At 38.2% G+C, this 21,732-nt stretch overlaps 1 protein-coding gene across 2 annotated transcripts; it reads left to right on the forward strand.

The window, feature by feature from the left end:
- Positions 1-34: 34 nt before the first annotated feature.
- Positions 35-20,058, forward strand: NSUN2 (NOP2/Sun RNA methyltransferase 2). Of its 2 annotated transcripts, none has more exons than XM_071736715.1 (19): positions 35-290; positions 399-556; positions 848-952; positions 1,057-1,162; positions 1,634-1,705; positions 3,942-4,026; positions 5,097-5,289; positions 5,690-5,764; positions 6,862-6,992; positions 9,328-9,401; positions 12,980-13,110; positions 13,674-13,770; positions 14,854-15,029; positions 15,564-15,656; positions 16,037-16,172; positions 17,446-17,526; positions 17,740-17,878; positions 18,784-18,823; positions 19,491-20,058. In XM_071736715.1, the coding sequence occupies exons 1-19, from the start codon at positions 216-218 to the stop codon at positions 19,891-19,893; spliced, it is 2,370 nt and encodes a 789-aa protein (XP_071592816.1). In that variant the 5' UTR covers positions 35-215; the 3' UTR covers positions 19,894-20,058. The 2 variants fall into 2 exon arrangements, with proteins under 2 accessions (XP_071592816.1, XP_071592815.1); XM_071736714.1 differs by having other exon boundaries at positions 142-296.
- Positions 20,059-21,732: the final 1,674 nt, after the last annotated feature.

Genomic DNA, 21,732 nt, shown 5'->3' on the forward strand with positions numbered 1-21,732 from the left:
CCGGGAAAAGGGCGGAGGGGTAGGGGCGGGGCCGGCGCGTGCGCGCGGTGGGGGCGAGCACGCGGCGTCCACCCCGTCCCGGCCGCAGCTGCCGGGGCCCTGCGGTCCCTGCGGGCGGGAGGGGTGGACGGACGGTGAGGCGGACAGACGGACGGACGGGAGCGACCGCACTCACGGCGGGGCGAGCGGTGGGGCTGTGCCGGCGCCTATCCGCCATGGGCCGCCGGGCGCGCGACCGCAGGCGGCAGCAGCAGCAGCGGAGCGGCGGCGGCGGTGATGGGGACCAAGCGGTGAGAGTTGGGCCGGGCCGGGCCGGGCCAGGCCAGGCCAGGCCGGGCCGGGTCGGAGCGGGTGGGGAGAGGTAGGGTTGGTGGACTGATGGTAGCGGCGTGTTTCAGGGCTGGTCTGGTGGCTACCCCGAGATCGTGAAGGAGAACGAGCTGTTCGAGCGGTACTACCGGGAGCTGGGCATCGTGCCTGCCGGCGAGTGGGACGCCTTCATGGCGGCGCTGAGGGAGCCGCTGCCTGCCACGCTGCGCATCACCGGGTACCGGAGGTAGGGGCTGGGGGGTGCGCAGGTGGGGGGCAGGTAGAGTTGGCGGAGGGGGTCTGAAGGGATGGTCGGGGCGGTCGGGGCTGGGATGGTGAGGGTCGGAGACAGAGTGGGTCGGGGGGGGGGGGGGGGGGTCGGGCAAGGGGATCGGGGGGGTGGGATGAGGGACTGGCGCTCCCCGGGTGCCCGGGGCTGGCAGGTGCCCGCGGTTTTTGGCGCAGAGGCAGCCTGTAGGCTGGAGAAGGTGCGTGTGGGTGCGGTCATCTTCTGCGGGTGTCTTTCTCTCCCGTGCAGTCACGCCAAAGAGATTCTCCACTGCTTGAAGGAAAAGTACTTCAAGGAGCTGCAAGACCTGGAGGTGGATGGCCAAAAAGTGGAAATGCCGCAGTCGCTGAGCTGGTGGGTGAGCTGGAAGTGTAAACCCCACGTGTTCCCATTATCCAGCCTAACAAACTGGTTTCTTTATGTCTTTTGCCTTTTTCTGTCTCTTTTTTGCCCCCCAGGTATCCAGAAGAGTTAGCCTGGCACACAAACTTAAGTAGAAAAATCTTACGCAAGTCACCGCAACTAGAAAAGTTTCATCAGTTTCTGGTTAGCGAGACAGAATGTGTAAGTTTTGGATAGATCTTTGTATTTATTTTAATTCTTTTCTTAGTTTCATATCCTGAGCAAGCCTTTATTTAAATGCATTATGAGAAATTGAGACTGCTGCCTTTCTTCTCAGCTGTATTACTGTTACAAAGTTGATGTTTGGTAAAGAGTGCATGTAGGTACACATACCAAGACTTACCTTTTGTTTCTTGGTTGCAGCCAGTTCTCATCTTTTGACCAGAAACTATATCTGTAGAGTCAATAAAATTGGAGTGAACATATAGGTATCAGAAATTCCAGTTGGGCAAAATTCTGGGATTTTGCTCATTAAATGCTAAGAAAAATTAATACTAAATTTATAATACTGTTGTCTCAATTGCTTTAGCATTTTACTACATAGACATTTAAGAAATTTAATTGCAAACGAAATGTATTATTTTGGAATGGAATAAAAAGGAGTTTGTTATGGTTTTGTTTTTTCCTTTCAAGGGAAATATAAGTCGCCAGGAGGCTGTTAGTATGATCCCACCTTTGCTGCTTAATGTCAACCCTCATCACAAGGTAACTAGAACATACTGTATACTAGAGTTTTTTCTTGCAAGATAGTTTGCTTAAAGTGCAAGTTACAGCAGCAGTTTCAATGCTGATACACAGTTCTGGTTTGTGTCGGTATTTATGTTTTTTGAATTTAAACCACAGCAATCCATTAGTGTTCAGTTCACAAATAGCAATGGAACATCTGCATTTTCAGATTTATTTAATACCCTGTAAAAAACCCACTTAGATTTAAGTAGTTGCAGAACTTTCAAAATGTAAATGTGTTTAGCTACATCTAAGTTACACATTCATATTTCAACCCCCTTTTAAAGCAAGATGATTGTTTTTAACTTCCTGCTATCCACATCACACTGTGAACAGATGTAGTTTCCAGATCCAAATGGTCATGTTCTCTGCCAGGTGGTTTTTCCTTCTCTGCCTTCTGAAGAAGTTGCAGGCTTCTGCTTTATGAAGTTGTTAGGCCAAATAATTGGAGTGAGCTGAAACATGCTGTTGGTGGTGGTTAGAGTATAGAGTGCTAACTGTAACTGAAGCTAGAGTTAGTGAATTCCTAGACTAAGAAATTCCCATGATATTTTCTAATGGCAGATTGTAGGAATGGAATATCTGGTAGTCAACTTCCTCTTCTAATCTTAGCAGTATTTTCACACACTGCATTTGTTTGCAGAATGAATTTGTCAGCTGGTCTTATTCTCTTAATTTATTAAGTTAATGAGATAGATAGAAGTGCCTTGCTATCTCAAGCAACTGTGTTGTGCTCTTCTTTCTTAAATTTTTCATGATGTATCTAAAAAATTTTTACAAGCTTGTGACCTATATGCTTTAGAATAATTTATACATGTTTTTGTATTAACATTACTCAGCATACTGAACTTCTCAGTTTATGTCCTCCTACTCTCACCCCAACCCAATGCATGACACAGGGCTGATGATGACATTATATGAAGCAGGGTCTTCTTACCTCTGAAATGAATAATAAATTGAGTGATTCAGACCTAATGTGTCACAGGTGCATTTTGAGTTTTGTCTGGAGTTGAACAGTTGGTAAATATGTTCAGCTTAACATAAACCACAAACTGTGATAGTATTTTTAACTGTGATAGTATACATTTTTAATCTACTTTTAACATTACTGTTATCACTATCAATTGTTGGAAAATTTTAGAGCATGTTTAGGCTTGCTGATTTTTCATCATCTTTTGCATTATCTTCAAAAGTAAGTAGAAATTGGTGGCATCTCAGCTGTTAGTTTAAACAGCAGAGATGATGCTTTCTTACCAAGTATGTCTCATGATGCATTAAAACTGCTGCATATAATATATGTTTATAATATGCTCTTTGCATTTTTCAGGGGTCTGTCTGCCAGTTTAGTCTTGTTTATGCCAGGGTGTGACATAAGCTGATCCCTTCCCATCCTTTATCCTGTTGTACAATTCCAGCTAATTTTTTACTGGAGCTATAGGTCCAGGAGATATGTTTATGCAAATCTGGATCTTAAAGGAAAGACTCTTAAGCTTTCTTAATTAAGAAAACACTGTTAGCTATCAAATAATTCACTGTAAAAATGACTATAAATGACTCCATCACACACACCAAGTTTGTGATGAACTAGGTGGTAGAATTAAGCTGGAAATGAGGTGTTGGTGTCTGTGCTGTTCTGTTCTGCTGCCCAATGACTGTTCAAATACTTCCCAGCTACTTCCAGGGTAAAGAAGCAGCCAATTAATGATGCCCTGGGGTTTTTTTTTTTGGTTTTTTTTTCCATTAAAATGCAAATGTGGGAGGAGAGATAGCAGTTCCTTTTTATAAAATTATATAATAAACCATGTTAGCCTGTCATTAATTTACTGAGAATTAAAGTACAGCTTGCTCTCAAATGTATCTTTGCCCTTAAGGTTTGTGTGTATATGTAAAGTTGCAATTGACTTGGAATTGCTCGTGAGCAGGGACCATATCCCTGTATCAAATATTCATCTTTAGCTTTCAAATTTTTTCAACTGATGTATTTGTTCCTTACAAATCAAAGTCTTTGTTGTATTTTAGACCCTCATCAATAAAGCTGCATTCTACAGTGCATACAAAGAACAGAACTGTACTCTGGTTTTGCAGATTGGTGTTCAGAACAGTCATAATTCTGCAGTTGTATGCAAAAATATTGAATTTAAATAACACATAGTTAAAAAGAGTCTTACCTTGTACTTTTTAAGTGCTTGAGAAATTTACTTTCTGGTGTTTGTAGATTCTAGATATGTGTGCTGCACCTGGATCCAAGACTGCACAACTCATTGAAATGTTGCATGCAGACATGAATGTTCCTTTTCCCAGTAAGTCTGGAAAAACTACCAAAAACTTTTGACGTTGAATTTCTGCTTTTTCCTGCATAAGTTTACTTTTAATATCCCAGATAAATAACTGCATGTCAAATTCCTAAAGTGGCTTGAGTTAGATGGGAAGTATCTGACATTGTAGCAAGACGAACCTCTTTTAGGGCACGGCGCTCCAAGGTCCAACCAGGTGTTCCAGCAGAAATTCAGGAATAGTGCTCTGAGTCCAATGCTCCCAGGGCTGACCAGCCTGGATCAGGGCTATTGCTCCAAAAGTAGTCTCCCTTCTGGCTTCCTCAGGTGTGAACCTTTTATTGGCCCCCTAATCCTGCTCATGTGCAGTAGGGGCCCACCCTAATCAGGCACAGGTGGGCTTAACACAAGCTCATGCCCACTACCTGGCAATTAGTGCCACCTGGTTGCCTCATTTCACTACACCACATTTCCTTGAAAGTTCATAAGTTTTCTTGGCTTGAAGGAGAGAGATGGATTTTGTGTATGTGTATGTATATATTTATATATATGTATCTTCACAGTTCATGCTACAATGTATATAGTCAGACTTGAATTTTTGTATAAATAAGGGTTACTTAGTAAGGGCCCTTGTTGGGTTAATGGTATCCTGCAAACACCAGATTAAGCTGCTTTAGCCTTAAAATGGTCATGATATTTATTTATTTTTTTGTACTGCAGAATCTTTACTTTCAGTTAGATGGTCACTGAAGATATTTCTCAAAAAGTTGTGAAGTTGGAGGGTGTGGATTCTCTCAGTGTTCTGCTGAAAATGTGCTGTTGTATAGAGTTTGTCTTTGGTGGAAATGAAGGATTTCTCTGGTATGAGGGTTTTACAACTCTGAGGTTGTATTTGTTGCATCAGTTAAACGTTAACATACTTTGATGTTTTATGCTCGCTAAAGGGTCCTCTATTCATGAAGGAGTCTTTTAAGTAACAATCCCTAGTGAGAGATTACACAGCTGTTTACACAACTTTGAAGATAAAGCTATAAACTTTTTAAAATTTCCTCAGCTGTTGGACAGTAAAGCATCTTACCACTATTTTATACTTGCAGAGGGTTTTGTGATTGCCAATGATGTTGACAACAAGCGCTGCTATTTGCTGGTTCATCAGGCAAAGAGATTAAACAGTCCTTGCATCATGGTGGTAAATCATGATGCTTCCAGCATTCCTAATCTGCAGATAGATGTTGATGGAAGAAAAGAGGTCCTCTTCTACGACAGGATTTTATGTGATGTCCCCTGCAGGTATCTTGCATGTAATCTTCAATGCACAGATTCTATTTCATTAAGTGCAGTGCTAGAATATTTGTGTTACTGAGTTACGCTTTTAGAGTAGCTTCTTGTTACAGTTTATAATCATTTGTAAAACAGGTCATTGTCTGAAACTGTCTGAGTTAAGAGGATACCAAATCAAGGTGAACTTTTTTCATTCCAAATAGTACTTAAATTTGTTCGGTTGAAGGACTACAATTTGTGAGCTCACAGTCAGAATACTGATGCACAAGACACTGTAGAAACAAACAGTACAGGACAGGAGAAGTAGTTAACATGGGAGAGGGACTTAATTTTTTGGTGTTATGTATTACTTTGATATGAAATTAATTTTACCCACAAATAATACATATTTGTTAAACCTCTGTCACAGTGGAGATGGAACCATGAGGAAAAATATTGATGTGTGGAAGAAGTGGACAACACAGAACAGTTTGCAACTCCACGGGTAAAAAATACGATTACTCATCTGCAGTTCTTTCATTTTCTTTCTCCCACTTGTCCCATATCTTTAACATTTGCATGCATTCACATGTTAATATATGACAGAGCAGAGACTTCAGTTGTGTTGCTTTTCACTCAAATCAAGAGCTTATATGCTGTTGAGAGAAAGTGTCGTGTTTCAGGTGTGAGGTCAACCTCTGGTGGAGTGTGCTGATCTAAATTGCTTGTATTCTTATGAATACTGACATATTAATATTCATTGGATTGATTTAGACTTAGTAGCTAATAGAACAGGGAAAAATGCTTTAACTGGGATTCTTTAGGCGGGTAAAATAGTGTTGAAAAATACAGAAACTTGTAAAATATAATAGTTTTAAAATTAGAGATAAATTAGAGATCATACATGTAACATTTTCAGTTACATCATGTTTGGTGGTGAATGAGTATTTAGCTAGTGCAGGTGCAGTAATTTAAACACATATGAAAAAGTTCAGAACATTTCTGTGCATTTGTAACTAGCTGGGAACACAGTCAGTTACTGTGGCTCAGCTTAACTATGGTGACTTGCTACTGCTTGGTAACTCATTCACGGTTACAGATTTTATTGTAGTTATAAGTTTGCAGGTTGGGTATAAGCTGGTGATCCAGCTCTGTGATACTTTTCTCAGAAGGCCAATGTTAGCTGAGCCATGTTGTCCATGATGTCTGTAATAGTTGAGTTGCTCCTCATTTTAACTCTAGGTTTCTGAGAAGAGTAAGGTTTTGGGGTGTTATCTTTCTTGTGTTGAGTGCTTGATTATTAACTTGATGGGGCATTAGAAAGAAAAAAATGCAGAATATTATGTTAAAAGGTATCATACAGCAGTGTTAATGTTTGACCTAGTTGCTGTTTTAATAGCTCTAATGATGAGTGTGTCTGCACTAAGCTGACTTACTTTAAAACTGAATTTGTGTACTGGTGACAGCTATGGAACTCAGTATGAGCTGACTTAGTCCAGGGACTGTTATGTGTCTGCAATAGAGCTTCACCTGTAAGAAATGTTATGGCAAATCTTTGTGGTTCCTGAATGCTGCCAGGCTAGACCAAGAGTGTTCTCTTAGATTGCAGTTAAGAATTGCAACCCGTGGTGTTGAACAACTGGCAGAAGGTGGGAGAATGGTATATTCCACGTGCTCGTTGAATCCCATCGAAAATGAAGCTGTGATTGCATCTCTGCTGGAAAAGAGTCAAGGTGAGAATGTGAGCTTGGATGGAATGGGGAAATTGGTTTTTTCTCAGCCCCCAAATATGTGATATGTAACATGCTTCTAGATGCAAAATTGCTGCATTTTTTTGGTACTGGTGGGCTTTAATTAGTGTTTGTATGAGCATTTGTCTTAAATGGACCTAAATTGAGTGCAAATTTAAAAGTTCAAGTCATGTTAATGATATTGAAAAGACTTCAACAGATCATTGGAATTCAGTCTGTGTTATTTGGCTTTTGCTAAGCAATTCCACTGGCTGGAGTCCATGTCTGAGATTCATATTTCCTTTGGAAAACACTGTGTGTGACATTACTGCTGTGTGTTGTAGGAATAAAAAGCCCAAAGTGTATTTAATCAATTAGAGGAATGTTATTGTGCATCAGCAGGTGGGAGTCACTTTGACCATGCTTGGGCTTTTAATGTCTTTAAAACTCATGAATTTTTTTACACTTTTGACTGGCTTAAGTTGCTGTCAAGTCTCCATCATTGGAATTTACAAGGAGTGGAAAAATTGAAATCAGCTGGGAATCTCCAGTGCATCAGTTTGTGACAATAGGGCTTAGTAGCCCAAATTTCTGGTATTAAGTGGATCAACACAGTTTTTTTCAGAGTCAGTAACCTGAAATTTGGAAACATCTAATTGGATTTTCCTGAGAAGTTCCACAGAGTTAGTTAAGCTGAGTTTTGTACGGAGCAGAAGCAACTGTATTACTCCTGTGGACATAGAATAGGATCTTTCGTGTAATGTTTTCTTTGTGTCAGGCACTATTCTGGTCTCAAACTATACATGAAATTTCATTGTCTCCAAAACAGCAGTTTATGAGATAATTTGGAATTATTTCACTTTCACTCAAAAGACATTTTTGTTTAGAGGGTTGTTGCCTTTTTTTTCTGGACTGGGTGAAAAAGCAATATAGCCTTGTGTCCAGTAAACTGATATATATTTAGCTTATTGAAGGAGGTAGTGGGCCTGAGTTAATTTTAGCAATTGCACTATTTGGATCAGATTTAATACCTGGAAGTAAGGATCTTGACTGCAGTATTGTGCTGTGGCATTTGGATCTTGTTTCTGCCCAGTGGGGGTGTTTTGAGGCTCACCTGGAGGATATGGTGCATCCCAGACAGCAAACCTTATTCTTGTGACTTTGAATATAGGTGCAGCTAAAGAAGGGTGGGGCAATGGAGTGGCCTGAAAGGGCCATTAGACCTTGAGGATTTGCTTAGATCAGTTCAGAAGGTTTGTTGGTTCTTCAGTGGTAACTTGGTTCCTAGCACTGTGCTGCACTGCTACCAGTGGGGCAGATCAGAGACTGCTTTGCACTTTGAAGGAGGAAGGAAAATCCACTTCTGGTAGGAACTGTAGTTCTTCTGATGGAGCATTTGATGGCTGATCAGTCTGATGTTGTCTTGAGGCTTCAGTTGATTAATGTTGTAGGCAGGCAGGAATATTCAAAAGATGGATGCAAACATCATGTTAGATCATATTTGAATGTCCTTTTTGGAATTTATCTATGAAGCCATTAATCACTTAATTTATTTAAAAGACTTGCTTGGACTGTCACTGTAAGAGTAGAGGGTAGATGATGTAGACCAGGTTGATAAATTTGTGTACATGAGGAAAAGTCTACCTAATTGTTAGGCAAGTATTTAGAATCACAAAAAAATAAATCAGGTTATTCTTCTCTAGAGAGATCACCTATTTAAATAGTAAGGTTTTATATAGTACTTTCTAGAGTTGGAGCACCTCAAAGTTTTTATTCAGTAGAATAAATTATACTCTTGATGGGTTTTTTGTAGTAATCTGACATGTTTTAGGCACATAGGGTTAGGTAGATAGTACTTACTTTCCTGTCTAAACAGTTTGGAGTTTTTCTTTCCATTAAAAGATAAATTCTTTTTCCTCTCACACAAGATTGTATATCCAGAAAATCATGATAAAACTAGCATTTTTAAAGGCTTGGTCATCCCAAAAGAATACTGCTTTGAAAAATACTTAAATCAGTTTAGTTTATCTAAATACTAAGTAATTGACAGTAAAAGCTTATGTGACCACATTGCCTGGAACACTGGTACCTGAACAACGATACCTGTTGTAGATTATTACCCTATGCAACTGCTACAAAAAGTATCTAACCATTATATTTTGGTTAGTCTATATATGTAGTTGCTATGAACAGTTCTTATCATCTTTCTTTTTAATTTGTATAACAATTTGTTTCTTGAAAGGTATAAAATGCAATGGTCTTAAAACTTAAAGGAAACCTGTTTTTATAAAACTTAATCAAGAGCAAAGCTTTCAGTGTTTATATTCTTGGGTTTCAGGTGCCTTAGAACTTGCTGATGTCTCTTCTGAGTTGCCAGGTTTGAAGAGGATGCCAGGAATTACAAAATGGAAGGTAATTAACTGATTTTTGTGTAGTTCTTGGTATATTGTAGAGTGTTAAATTAGGGAAATTTTGAAGTTTAATATTTCAAAACGCTAGAGGTAATGTGAGTGATTTGCTGTTCAAAGACTTAGACAATATAACGTTGTAGGAGATAGGGCTTAAATGAAATTCTTGCCTTATCTGCTCTCCTTTTTCCTTCAGTTTTCTTTGCTGTCTGATATACTGCCTGAATATTGTGTGCAGCATGTGGCCTGTAGATGGCAACATAATTTCAGCTACTTTTTAAGTTATCCTTCCTCCTACATTTTTACAGTTTGTGAGTGTTAGATTCTCCAGTTCTTTAGCTGGTCCATCTGAAGCATTTGGGAGCAAAACCCATTCTAGATACAAGCTATGAAACCTGCAGAGATGTGAGTAACCCTAGAATATTAGTAGAACCCTGTATTGTATCCCAGGTCTCATGTGATTTCTATTCTGGAAATAGACTAATAGGGAGTGGCAGAAAATACCAAAGCTTCTTCAGTTTCTTATTAAGGGTATGACCAAGAAGAGCAGAAGGCCATCCTGCTAGTAGGGAAAGAAGCTGTAATTACATTTTAGTAATGAGCATGTGTATGCATCTGCAAAACCATTGATTGTTCTTTCTGCTCTCACCATTTCACTAGTCACCTGCAATGGCAGTCTGCAGGTTTGTGCCTGTGTGTAGGCTAATGAGCAAGATTCATAGATAAAGATGTTTTTAAGTTTGGTCAGTGGAAAGGGAGCTTAGACACTGTCCAATTTTTTTTACAGTTCCTAAAGTTTGGATTGTATGCTTGTACTTGAAGGAAAATGTAAAATACCTACCTGTGGGGCTCTGTAATCTTAATTTTACTTTTTTTTTGGTACTGTATGAAGCCACAAAATGCATCATTAGGATGTATTTGCTACAGTATTCACTCTAGCATTTATGTCTGTGTTTGCAGCTGAAATATTAATATACCTAAGTGAGTATTGTAAAAAGCAGGCTAATAAAATCTGCTGAATTTTTTAATAGACTCTTATTGAAACTTTTTTCATCTCTTACTTGCTACTACTGTATTTTTTCAGGCCTCGCTATCTTGCTTGTCACTGAATGTATTTTCTTGTTTTGGTGCTCTTTTTACCTGGTGAAGTCTTCTGTTTCATGTGATACATCTGCTGAGTTTGAGTTCTGTGACTCAGTGATTACGTTGAATAAGGCCAATGGCATCCTGGCCTGTATCAGGAACAGCGTGGCCAGCAGGTCCAGGGAAGGGATTCTGCCCCTGTACTCAGCTCTGGTGAGGCCACACCTTGAGTCCTGTGTCCAGTTCTGGGCCCGTCAGCTCAGGAAGGAGATTGAGGTCCTGGAGCAGGTCCAAAGGAGGGCAACTGGGCTGGTGAAAGGACTCGAGCACAGATCCTATGAGGAGAGGCTGAGGGAGCTGGGGGTGTTCAGCCTGGAGAAGAGGAGGCTCAGGGGAGACCTCATCACTCTCTACAACTCCCTGAAAGGAGAGGGTAGCCAGGGGGGGGTTGGTCTCTTTTCCCAGATGACTTTCAACAAGACAAGAGGGCACGGTCTCAAGTTGTGCCGGGGGAGGTTTAGGTTGGGCATTAGAAAGAATTTCTTTACAGAGAGGGTGATCAAGCATTGGAAAGGGCTGCCCAGGGAAGTGGTGGATTCTCTGTCCCTGGAGATATTTAAAAAGAGACTGGATGTGGCACTCAGTGCCATGGTCTGGTAACTGCAGCGGTAGTGGATCAAGGGTTGGACTTGATGATCTTTGAGGTCCCTTCCAACCCAGCCAATTGTATGATTCTTTGATTCCTGAGCATCAGTTGACTGTAAATATTTGGAAACAGCAAAATAAAATCAAGGTATTGTTAAGGGGACATTTAGGTGTTTGGAAATAGCATTCAGTACTCTCTCCTTAAGACAGATGAGTAAACTCCAACGGATTATTTCAGACTCTTGAAGGAAGAGAACTTTCCAACTCCAGACCTAGTAACCTATTTCTGCTACACTTTTAGTTTTAATTCTACCCTAACAAGAGACTGGTGAATTGGGTAATAGAGAAGTGCTCTTAGATGCTTTGTCATTCTACCAGTTATGTTGTGTGGTTAGGCTGTTAAACTAAACCTGAACAGAGCAGGACTGTTAGGCATTTATTCTAGTACATCCAAAATAGTTTTAGACTCACTTGCATTTCCAGTTACTTATCAGATCCATTGTTTTTTTTCTCTCAAGCTGAACTGACTTCCAAAGAAGAGCAGTTCAGAGTCATTGTATATCTTGTCTCCATATAGCAATATGACATGTAGTGTGTTTGGATTTGAAACACTAGTTCTGGGAGTACAATCATTACTATCTCAGGAACATGAAAAACACAGTGTTTTAGGTGGGATCTGATCAGGGGCTGAGAAGTGCCAAACTTCCATGATGCTGCAATCTGTGTTCTAACATTCTTAGTGAAATTTTAATCTAGATAAATCTTACATTTCCAGTGTCCAGTACAACAGTTAATTAAACCGTTAAGTCAATCACAGCGAGATATATGGAAACATTTCATCATACTTGACAGTCCTGAAGTCCTTCTCTATTTTGTTGCCTTAACAACAAAAATGGGCCTTCATTGTACTCATTAATTTTATGCATTTACCCAACACATTCTTGTATTCCAAACAGCCCCAGTATCCAGTACAGAACCAAGAACTTAGAGCTCTGAAGTCAAATTTTGTGTGTTCTTTTTTACACTTTGGTATTCTTGCATAGAGAGCACTCAAAATAGCTTGTTAAAAGAGTCATGGATTTAACCTCCTCCTTGTATCCTAAGAGTCCTTCAGAAGCTTTGAACCTCAGTGAGGTGATGTTATATCCACACAGTATCTTAGAATGGATTTATAGATGTGTTCAGAATCTTGAATAAAGACACAGACACCATAAGATGGACAGGGACATGATTCTTCAGTCACTTACCTTGAAATCATCTCTGTCCATGGCCTGTGTCTGCCTGTGTCATGGGGCTTTATGCTTACTTACCAGGCTGTCATGTTGCACTCTTACATCTTTCTTATTTGATGACTTTGGGTTTCCTTATTTCTAATATCTATTATAGTGTAATGTTTTGTATTACTTGGAATACTTTGTATACTGCTTGGAAGCTGCCTATAGCAGAATGTTTCACAGCCAGTCCCATGGAGAGAACAAAGTAGTGTATCCTGAATCCAATGGTTTACTGATCTTATATGTTCACCACTGTCCTTCCTTTGGATTAGGGTGTTATGTATGTTCTAGCAGGTTACTAGAGATCACTGCAGTTGATTATGCACCACTCTTCACTTGACTGTGCACTTTTTGAAGCATGCAAAGTGGAACAAATAGATACAGCTGGCAAGAATCTCCTGCTGTTAAAAGCACATGAACAATACACAAAGGAGCAGCACAGTTTAAAGAACTTGATTTACTATACTGGAAAATACCTTTTCTTTTTTGGCATCTGAACCTTGTTTTTACAGTATTTAAATTAGAACTTGTAAAATGATGACCTGTATTTTTCAAAGTATTTGTATTTACTGCTTTGAAGGTAATGCTGAAAGATGGGCAGTGGTTTGAAGAGTGGAAAGATGTGCCTTCCAATAGACAAACACAAATACGTCCCACGATGTTTCCAGTAAAAGATGAAGAGAAGCTGAAGGCAATGAATCTAGAGCGTTGGTAAGTTGTCCCAGGTGGATTTTGTGAGGTCTTGATGGTTATCTTGTATGGTGGTGGGAAAATTAATATCAGAAAGTCAGATTAGGAATGTGTTGCAGTGTAGACCTGTGCTTCTATAGATCTGAGTATATTTTGTTTGCTGCATGTGTAATGGCAGTACACAATATTTAAATTCCAGTGAATTGGAAGAAGTTATTGAAAGTAGCTTAAGGGGAATAAGTACTCAAACAAACAGGTCAAATTCTTCACATTCAGTATAGGTACATAGCCAAAATTACTGGAAAAGCATGTAAAACTTGACTCCCCATACCTAGTCCAAACCAGTGTTTAGAAATTAGTTTTTTTATCTCAGATGTGAATGGTGAGATGAATGTGTTGCATGATACAAGTTATTTTGCCCTAATGCTCTAATTTAAATCCTATTTCTAAGTTAGATCTGCACAATCCTACTAGAATAGTTTTACCCTGAAAGTAAGTAAAAATGTGACACTTCTTATTCCTTGTGATAGTTCAAATACTGATGACTAATACATTGTAACATTTTAAATTATTTTCCTTCCTAGTCTTAGGATATTACCACATCACCAAAACACAGGAGGTTTCTTTGTGGCTGTGTTAATAAAAAAATCTCCAATGCCATGGAATAAACGCCAGCCTAAGGTAACTTTTTTCCAAAGAGCTAAAACATTGGGTTTTAATAACATTTATGAAATTTTTTTGAAAGCACTGTCACTGTTTTGTATCTGTCCTTCAGTTACAGTTCAGCATGTCAATTAAAAATAAACTACAAAATCCCTTAAGAGCATTAAAAAAAAATTTAAAAAATAAAAAGGGGGGGCAGATTCTGAAATCATAGTAAAATAGCAAGATAAAACTTGACCCTAAGATTAAGGCTTTGAAAGAATTACAGAAGCAGATTAGATTGGGTAGTTAAAGCTGTCACTTCCTTCAGCTGTGTGTGGTCCTGCTGCTGAAGGGTTTTTTCAGTTGTGTTGTAGGCTTATTCTGATTTCAGTTTGTCTTACTCCATGGTTGGTTTCTCAGGAGTGATTCATAGGAGATTAGTCTAGCAGATCAGCAGCAGAGGGAATGGATGTAAAACTGTTAGGAGCAACAGCAGCTTCAGCTGTCTGACTTTAATCCATTTGTTGTCAGATGTCTTTAAAATCCTGTCAAAAGGATTTTAAGTTGACATTCATTTTATCTCCTAAATTGTTCACATCTTTGAGAGAAACTTCTTGTGTGAATCCCTTTTAGCTTATTTAATTTGCTTCATTAGAACACCATATGAATAAAATGTATGTGGCAATAAGGAGAAAGCATTTACTCAGAAGCAAGCATCATCCAAATTGGCTATGCTGGTCTAAGTTTAATGTAGCTCTTGCAGTAAATTTGCAGCAGCACTTTGAGTCCTAGGAAGAAGGCAGCAGATACTGACTTAAAGTAGTCTTATCTGGGAGTGCTTGAACATGATTTTGTAAATAATATTTTTAATATTTTTGTACAAAAATAGCTTTCTTGAGCAGTTAGTAAGAAATTGTTCAGATCATTAGTAGAGGTATATGCAACTTAGAAGGATATCTTGATTTGGTAATCAGATTAACTCCCCAGGTGGATCTGTTTAAGCACTTAAACATACAAATGGGTAAGAATTAAGCACACACAAGGAGAGATCATAGGTAGCTTTTTGTTACAAGTTAGATACTACTTTTGCTTTGTTGAAAATACTATGATTTGAAATAGGTTCATCAGAAGTTACCACAAAGAACAGGAGATACTGATGTGACAGCACCTAATTCAGATAATGGTTCTGAATGTATTGCTGTAGAACCAGCACTTGCTGAAAATGAAGAGTCTAAGAAAGTGCAAGAACTGCAGAATTCAGACACTGAGCAAAGCAAAAAGGAAGGAGTATGTGGGTAAGAGACCATGTCTAAGTATTTGTCCTGTGACAGCTTCGTAATTGCCAAGTATTCTACAGTTCTTTTGTTATTGGACTCATTTAGAAAAAAATCAAAAAGAGTTAATGGATTTGCTCAGTTGTCCTAAATTTCCATACTTTATCTCTGGTATTTCAGCAAGTGAAGAAAATAACCACTTTTCCTATTAGCATTTGCAAAGTCTGAAAGTCCTTCCTTCTCTGCTAAGGAAAAAACTGCCTTCAGAATTTAACCTTAGCAAAATCTTTACTGTCTTCACAGTAAAGAACCCCCTTGGAAATCTCTGTTTACTTGATTTTGTGGTTTCTGCTTTCAAGCACCGCTTTCACTTCCTCATTTTAAGTAGTTAAGTTGTGGGTAGTGTTGTCTTAGAGAAGCACAGGAAAATGTCAGTATTCTGTTTGGCATACTGTTGTTACCGTAAGGCAAGTGTCAGCTAAATGAACTGACTATACTGATTTTAAACTAAATACTTCTACTAAAATTGACAATACAATGGTGTTTTCTTTTTAGACCACCACCATCTAAAAAAATGAAGTTGTTTGGTTTTAAAGAAGACCCTTTTGTGTTTCTTCCTGAAGACGATCCATTGTTCCTTCCTATCCAGTAAGAAAAAAAAATGTTTCTGTTTTGGCAGTAAGTTTCCTAGCAGTTCATGAATATTAATAGTTCAGTTCATTACAACAGATGGGTCTAGTTGCTTATACATAAAAGCTTTTCCTTAACTGTGCAGCAGGGCCCCTCAACACTTAAACTCTTCTTACATGAACAAGCCAACTGTAGTTTACACTGGAAGTTTTTGAGTGTATCTCACCATGACAGCTTGTCTTTTCTGATGTCATGCATCTTAAAAAAGTCTAATCTTTGTGTTCTTGAGCTGAAGTGTTAAGTGTTTGAAGAGGTAGTTTGAGAGAATGGACTAACCTATGAATTTTGAGTATGTCATTTCACTGCTGAGTTAATCAAAATAAGTTTTATTGCCATAGGAAGTTTTATGCATTGGACCCATCATTTCCCAAGATGAATTTACTTACTCGAACTCAAGAAGGAAAGAAGAGACAGCTGTACATGGTTTCTGAGGAACTAAGGAATGTGCTTCTGAACAACAGTGAGAAGATGAAGGTATGGTGCATCTCTTCAGGTTTTCACAGTGGAGTTCACAGTCATCAGTGGATGTCTCCTTGAACTTTATTGCTGAGCTTATGGTTTATATAGAGGATTAGCCCTTTGATAGATCTTTGTTTTTAGTCAATGTTTTCCTCTCTATCCCTCCCTTAAAGGGATGAGTTGTTTCTGAGGAGTGAATAACAGTTCTCAAGATTAAAATCATTGGTTTTTTGGCAGATGGAAGGGAACTTTACAAAAGTAGAGGAAGGGAATATATGACTCCTGTGTATGTACCAGCATTGTTGTGTGGTCTCCAGGTACCTTCACAAGTTTACAATTACACAGTTGTATTTATGAGCCCCTTAATTATAAGTATTAAGAGCTTGGAGAGCCTACCAAAAATAAGGGATAACTGCATCTGAATTGTTAGATGTGGGTGTTACATGGGGACCTTGTTTCAAAGTAATTTGAGTGAGTAAACATTTCAAAAAGTTGTTAAGCCAGATGATAATGGGTTAAATAGTTTTTGTGAATTAGAGAGGAAAATTTGTTTCTTTTCTTTATATGACTCTACATGAAAAACACTTTGCAAATGCTAAAGATTTGGTTTAAATGTCATTAAATAATTTTAGTTAGAGTGAGGTAATCTAATCCAGCTTCATTTCTGAAGCAGAGCCAAAAGATGCAGTTCAGGGCCTTGTTCAGTCAAATCGTGAAAATTTGCAAGGGTATTCATTACGTCTTTACAACAGACCTTTGAGAAGGTTAAATAATTATCTTTTTATCTCACTTGCAGGAAATGCCTACATGATTGACAAAACTTTAGGAAACTGGTGCATTGTATTAGGCAGGGAGACTTTGGTACCAAAAAGGATATAGTGTCCTAATATTAAGCACTTGTGCACTTTAAAAATTCCGTCCCTGATTGAATATCCTAGAATCACCCAGAAAATTCTTACTCAAGCTAAAATTAAAACGAGATTTCAGTAGTTAAGTGCCCTCATTTTAATGCAGACACTTCCCATAATGTTTAGTTTTCAACACAGGAAGGAGTAAAAGGTGTTAATATGCTGAGAGACAACTACATTTTGATACTAGGAATCCCTTTTTTCCCTTGAATAAATTTTCTCATTAGTTTAATTCAGTGTCCAGTGCAAATGAGCAAATGTTGTGGCAGAATTACCCTTTCTTCCTCCTTTTAGTCAAACAGTTCTGGAAAAACAGAGCTCAGAGTAGTAATTTAGAATTTATACTCCTTAATGATGCTTACTGGCTTTGCTGTTTGCAGGTTATTAACACAGGGATAAAAGTCTGGTCTCGCAACAGTGATGGTGAACAGTTTGGATGTGCATTCAGATTAGCACAAGAGGTAATTATAAGGCTTTGTGTTTTCCAAGGAGATACTTTGTTTTCCTCTAGATTCTGTAGCACAGCTGGCATTAACTTTGTCAGATTTGCATTTTGATTATGGTTTAAAATTTGAAATTTTTTTACTGATGCTAGCTAAAGCACATACTGTTTTTAACATTTTTTCCTTTGGAAAGTAGAGATTACATTTTGAAATACTTATTTTTTTAAACAGGGAATTTACACTCTGTACCCGTTTATTCATGCAAGGATTATTGATGTCTGCATAGAAGATGTTAAAATTCTGCTAACCCAGGAGAATCCATTCTTAAGTAAATTTAGCACTGAAACACAGAAGAAAGTCAAAGATATGGGTAAGCCTTCTAATTTGTGCTATGACAAAATTATTATTATGTTCATGGGAGACTGAAAATTCTGTCATATAGACTGTTTGCTAACATTTTTTACTAAATTTATCTTAAATTTACTTTTTATTTAAGTAAGCATTACTGAAATTCAGTGTATGACTAGAAGCTGTAGTCCTTTTTGATCACAGCCCTTAAGGTCTGTGAACCTCAAAGAACAGAAGAGTTGCCAAACTTGTGACTTCCGTGAGGCAGAGCTTAAAATATCTGATGAACACAGATTTTTATTTACATTACTGATCTTTATGCTTGGTAGTGCTCCAGCTGAAACTGTTTGTCATCTGCAATTGTTTGTAATTATTTTATGTATCAAATACGGTTATTTGGATTAGATTTTATTATGGGGAACAATGTCTAGTCATATTAAATTTTTATTTCCTATATGCTAGATATTTGAAGAAGACTTGTTTTCAGTCTTTTGTTTATGTTTTTTCATCCCCGAGTCATTGCTGGTCCTTGCACTTCAGTGTTTGATAAGATGAAATGGGAAGGACAATTTTTTAAAGTTTTGGCTGGTGTACTCTTATGTTCCTTTTACTTAAGGAAAAGTTTCTTGCTAGACTCACTGAGTAAATTGATCCACAGTGTGCTTTTATATTTTAATTTGTTTATGGGCTGGGAGAAGACAGGGTTGGCAATCGCTTTAAGAACTAAATAGTTCAGTCTGAAAAAAGAAGAGGAATAGAAACTGGTTTATATATAGTTTACTGATGTAGATAGCTGGTAACCAGGTCATGCTGTGTGGCTGTCTAAAAACTTGTTTTCTTGAACATACTCGAATTGCAGTCAATTTAACAGTGTACCCAATAACACATCTGTTTTGTTTTTGTTCTCCTTACCCCCCTTCCCTGTAGCAATGGGAAGTATAGTTCTGAAGTACAACCCAGACCCTGAGTAAGTAGATGTGTTGCTTTCCATTTATGCAGTTTTGAAAGTTGCAGATACTTATTTTCACTCAGCAAAAACAGCAATGGAGGCATGTGGGGATGCAGTGAGGTCAACAGTCAGTCCAGACAGGATACAAAGAATATACCAGGGAAAGAAGCTATCTTGCTTGTGTATTCTTAAAACAACTGTAGGATTTAGGTTTATAAAGGAGAGCTGGAAATACTGCCAGAGGTCCACAGTATCCCTGCATGTGACTGATACGTTTGTTTGTTTCCTTGTGAAGTCTTTTGGAATAGAAAAAAAAGAGAAAACCTTTTCCATTACTCATTTTTGTTGACAAAGCAGTATCATCAGAAGCTCTTGAACTTTTTAAATGTAAACTTTCATCTTGCTGTTGCTTATATTAGTTTTGAAGCCAGAGCCAGAAAATTATTTTACCTGATGCTGAAATATAATAGCATTTAACTTTTTCTGCTTGCTTGCTTGCTTGTTTGTAGACAAGCATGTACCTGTTTAGATACTATAATTAAGACCAATGTACTCACATCTTCTATTAATAGTTACAAAATGCGTTGCTAAAGATAGTGCATTTATTTATCAGCCTATGGCTATAAAATTAAGTTTTGCACATTAACTTTCTCACAGTTGACTGAATATAACTGCTTCTTTTTAGAAAACCTGATGAACTTCAGTGTCCTATAGTGCTGTGTGGCTGGCAGGGGAAGACTTCACTCCGTGCCTTTGTGCCCAAGAACGAGAGACTTCACTACCTGAGGATGATGGGAGTTGAAGTGTTTAAAGCAAAGAGGAAAGAGGAGGAGGAATCAGAAAGTAAAACTGAGGAAGAAGTTCAACGTAGGCTGGCACAAACAGAGGAAGGAATGGATGTAGAGGAACATGATTTAGTCACAAAAATGGAAGCAGAAGTAGGCGAAGAATCTTCCCACAGTCCTGTGGAAAGCAGTGCTATGGAAGTAGAAAATAAAATGGAGGATTTAGATCAATCTAGTAAAATTGTCAACAGTCATGTAAGCCAGGAAAGCAAAGACACGGATACAAGTAATGTGAAAGATTAAGTTTCTCTCTTCATTACTTGGCAGCTTCCATGAGGCTCACATCTAGACTTTTGCTTTTAGCACGGGAAGTACATTTTAAAATTTCGGTTGGAATGGAATGTTCTTCTTTTAAAGTTTCACCTGTTTTATTTTTTAAATGAAAACTATAAAGAAATTTCTCTTCAACTGTGCTGTCTTCTTACCATTTTAATCTCCATATTACTGGTGGGTTTTTGTGTCTGTTGCTGGCAATGGACCAGGCAGCAGTAAAATCTGAAGCCTGCATTTGAAACAGAATAATGGTGCATAGAGATGAACTGTCTGTGTAACTGGTCAAGAGTTCCTTCAGAAGAAAAAGCATAGGGTTTCATTAAGTTCTAGAAAAACATTTTTTCTCTTAAAATGTCTTACCCCACCTATCACAGAATCTGAATACTACTTACACAGGTTCTTTAATGAATAAGGGAGTCAGTGTGAGTATGTACACATGTATGTGTAGGATATCTAGCTAACAACCTAGTTATCGTATATTCAAAATAAAAATATGCACAGCATCCTGAGAAAAAAAAAATGTAGAGTGAATTTTGCCAGACACTGGTGCCCGAGATTCTTGAGAGTGGTCAACTGCTTGACAGACACAGTTTGTGAATGTCATTAACTAGATCTTTAGGTATGCTGAGCATGCCTGAAACTTGCATCTTGAAACGTGCTTGTTCAAGGGTCTGTGACTGTCCCTCAAATGTGCCACAGTCTTCTCTTTCTCTGCCATTTCTTCACATGGGAGTCATCTCTTAATTTTTGCAAGATAATTCTTTATAGCTGAAATAATAGTTTAAAACAGAAGTGTGGTAGTATATATATTGGTGTATAATAGATGTTTGAAAAAGGTTGTTTAGGTCCAAAAGGTAGTTTACTTAGTCTGATTTATTTAAGTTGGCTACCTCAGAAGCTTATAAATGCCATCCTTTATGGCTTAGTTTCAATAGTAGTCTTTATAATCATACTAAGTTGACCTGAAAGGAAAGTGACCCATGGTAGAATTTACTGTCATCCACTAGGACAAAGAGTTGTGTGGCTTGTCAAACTAAATTTTACCATGTGGGGTTGTGTCATGGATCCATTTGCTGTACCTTGCTACAACAGACTTTCTGATGCCTGCCCTTGAACTACTTCCTCAAAGGGAGTATTCTTGAGGGAGAGATGTAAAAGTGAAATAGTGCCATGTCCTCTGGTAAGATATTAGTCTCACGCAGTGAAGAACCATTGACAGGATTCATTTTCCTCTTGAGAGTCCATAAAATAGGTTAATAAAAATTCAGTTCTTGCCCTTGTATTTTGCTAAGGTTTGAGTTTGTACTTAAAATTGTAACCTGCAATTGGACAGGTTCTTTTTTGGCAGCTTTTGAGGCTGACAAGCGACATAGCAGAATTTTCTTTGGAACAGAGGTTTATGCAAAGTATAATTTTTAATTATTAAAGCATATAAGGAAAAAAATATAGCAGCTTGGAACTTCATTTTGAAACTTGAGTATTCATTCTCATATCTTTGCATTTATTCTGACATTGGGCATTTGAAACTGAAGAAGACTGTTGGAAGCGTGATTTTTAAGTCTTCATAACTGCAGTACTCAGTCCTTAGGATGACTGACTTAATCCATACAGTCTTTATCCTGTAATGATCTCCATAAATTATCAAAAGGTCAAGTGTTAAAACGTGTGAAAAAACTATAATTTGTTTTGAATTACGCCTGCTGTTACTGTATCTGCTTGATGTCTCTGAACAGCAGTTTAAGCTTCGTTTCAGTCAGTGACTGCTAAGCATACTATTTTATGACAAGTTAAGCTGATAAGAATACTTGT

This window comes from Heliangelus exortis, chromosome 2 (assembly GCF_036169615.1).
Source record: "Heliangelus exortis chromosome 2, bHelExo1.hap1, whole genome shotgun sequence".
In the NCBI taxonomy this organism is placed as follows: Eukaryota; Metazoa; Chordata; class Aves; order Apodiformes; family Trochilidae; genus Heliangelus; species Heliangelus exortis.

Excerpts from the sequence above, each read along its gene's own strand:
- NSUN2 (XM_071736714.1), top strand. The coding sequence starts at position 216 with ATGGGCCGCCGGGCGCGCGACCGCAGGCGGCAGCAGCAGCAGCGGAGC. Across the intron at positions 9,402-12,979 it reads CAGGAATTACAAAATGGAAG|GTAATGCTGAAAGATGGGCA; the intron begins GTAATTAACTGA and ends ACTGCTTTGAAG. Across the intron at positions 13,771-14,853 it reads GGAATAAACGCCAGCCTAAG|GTTCATCAGAAGTTACCACA; the intron begins GTAACTTTTTTC and ends GATTTGAAATAG.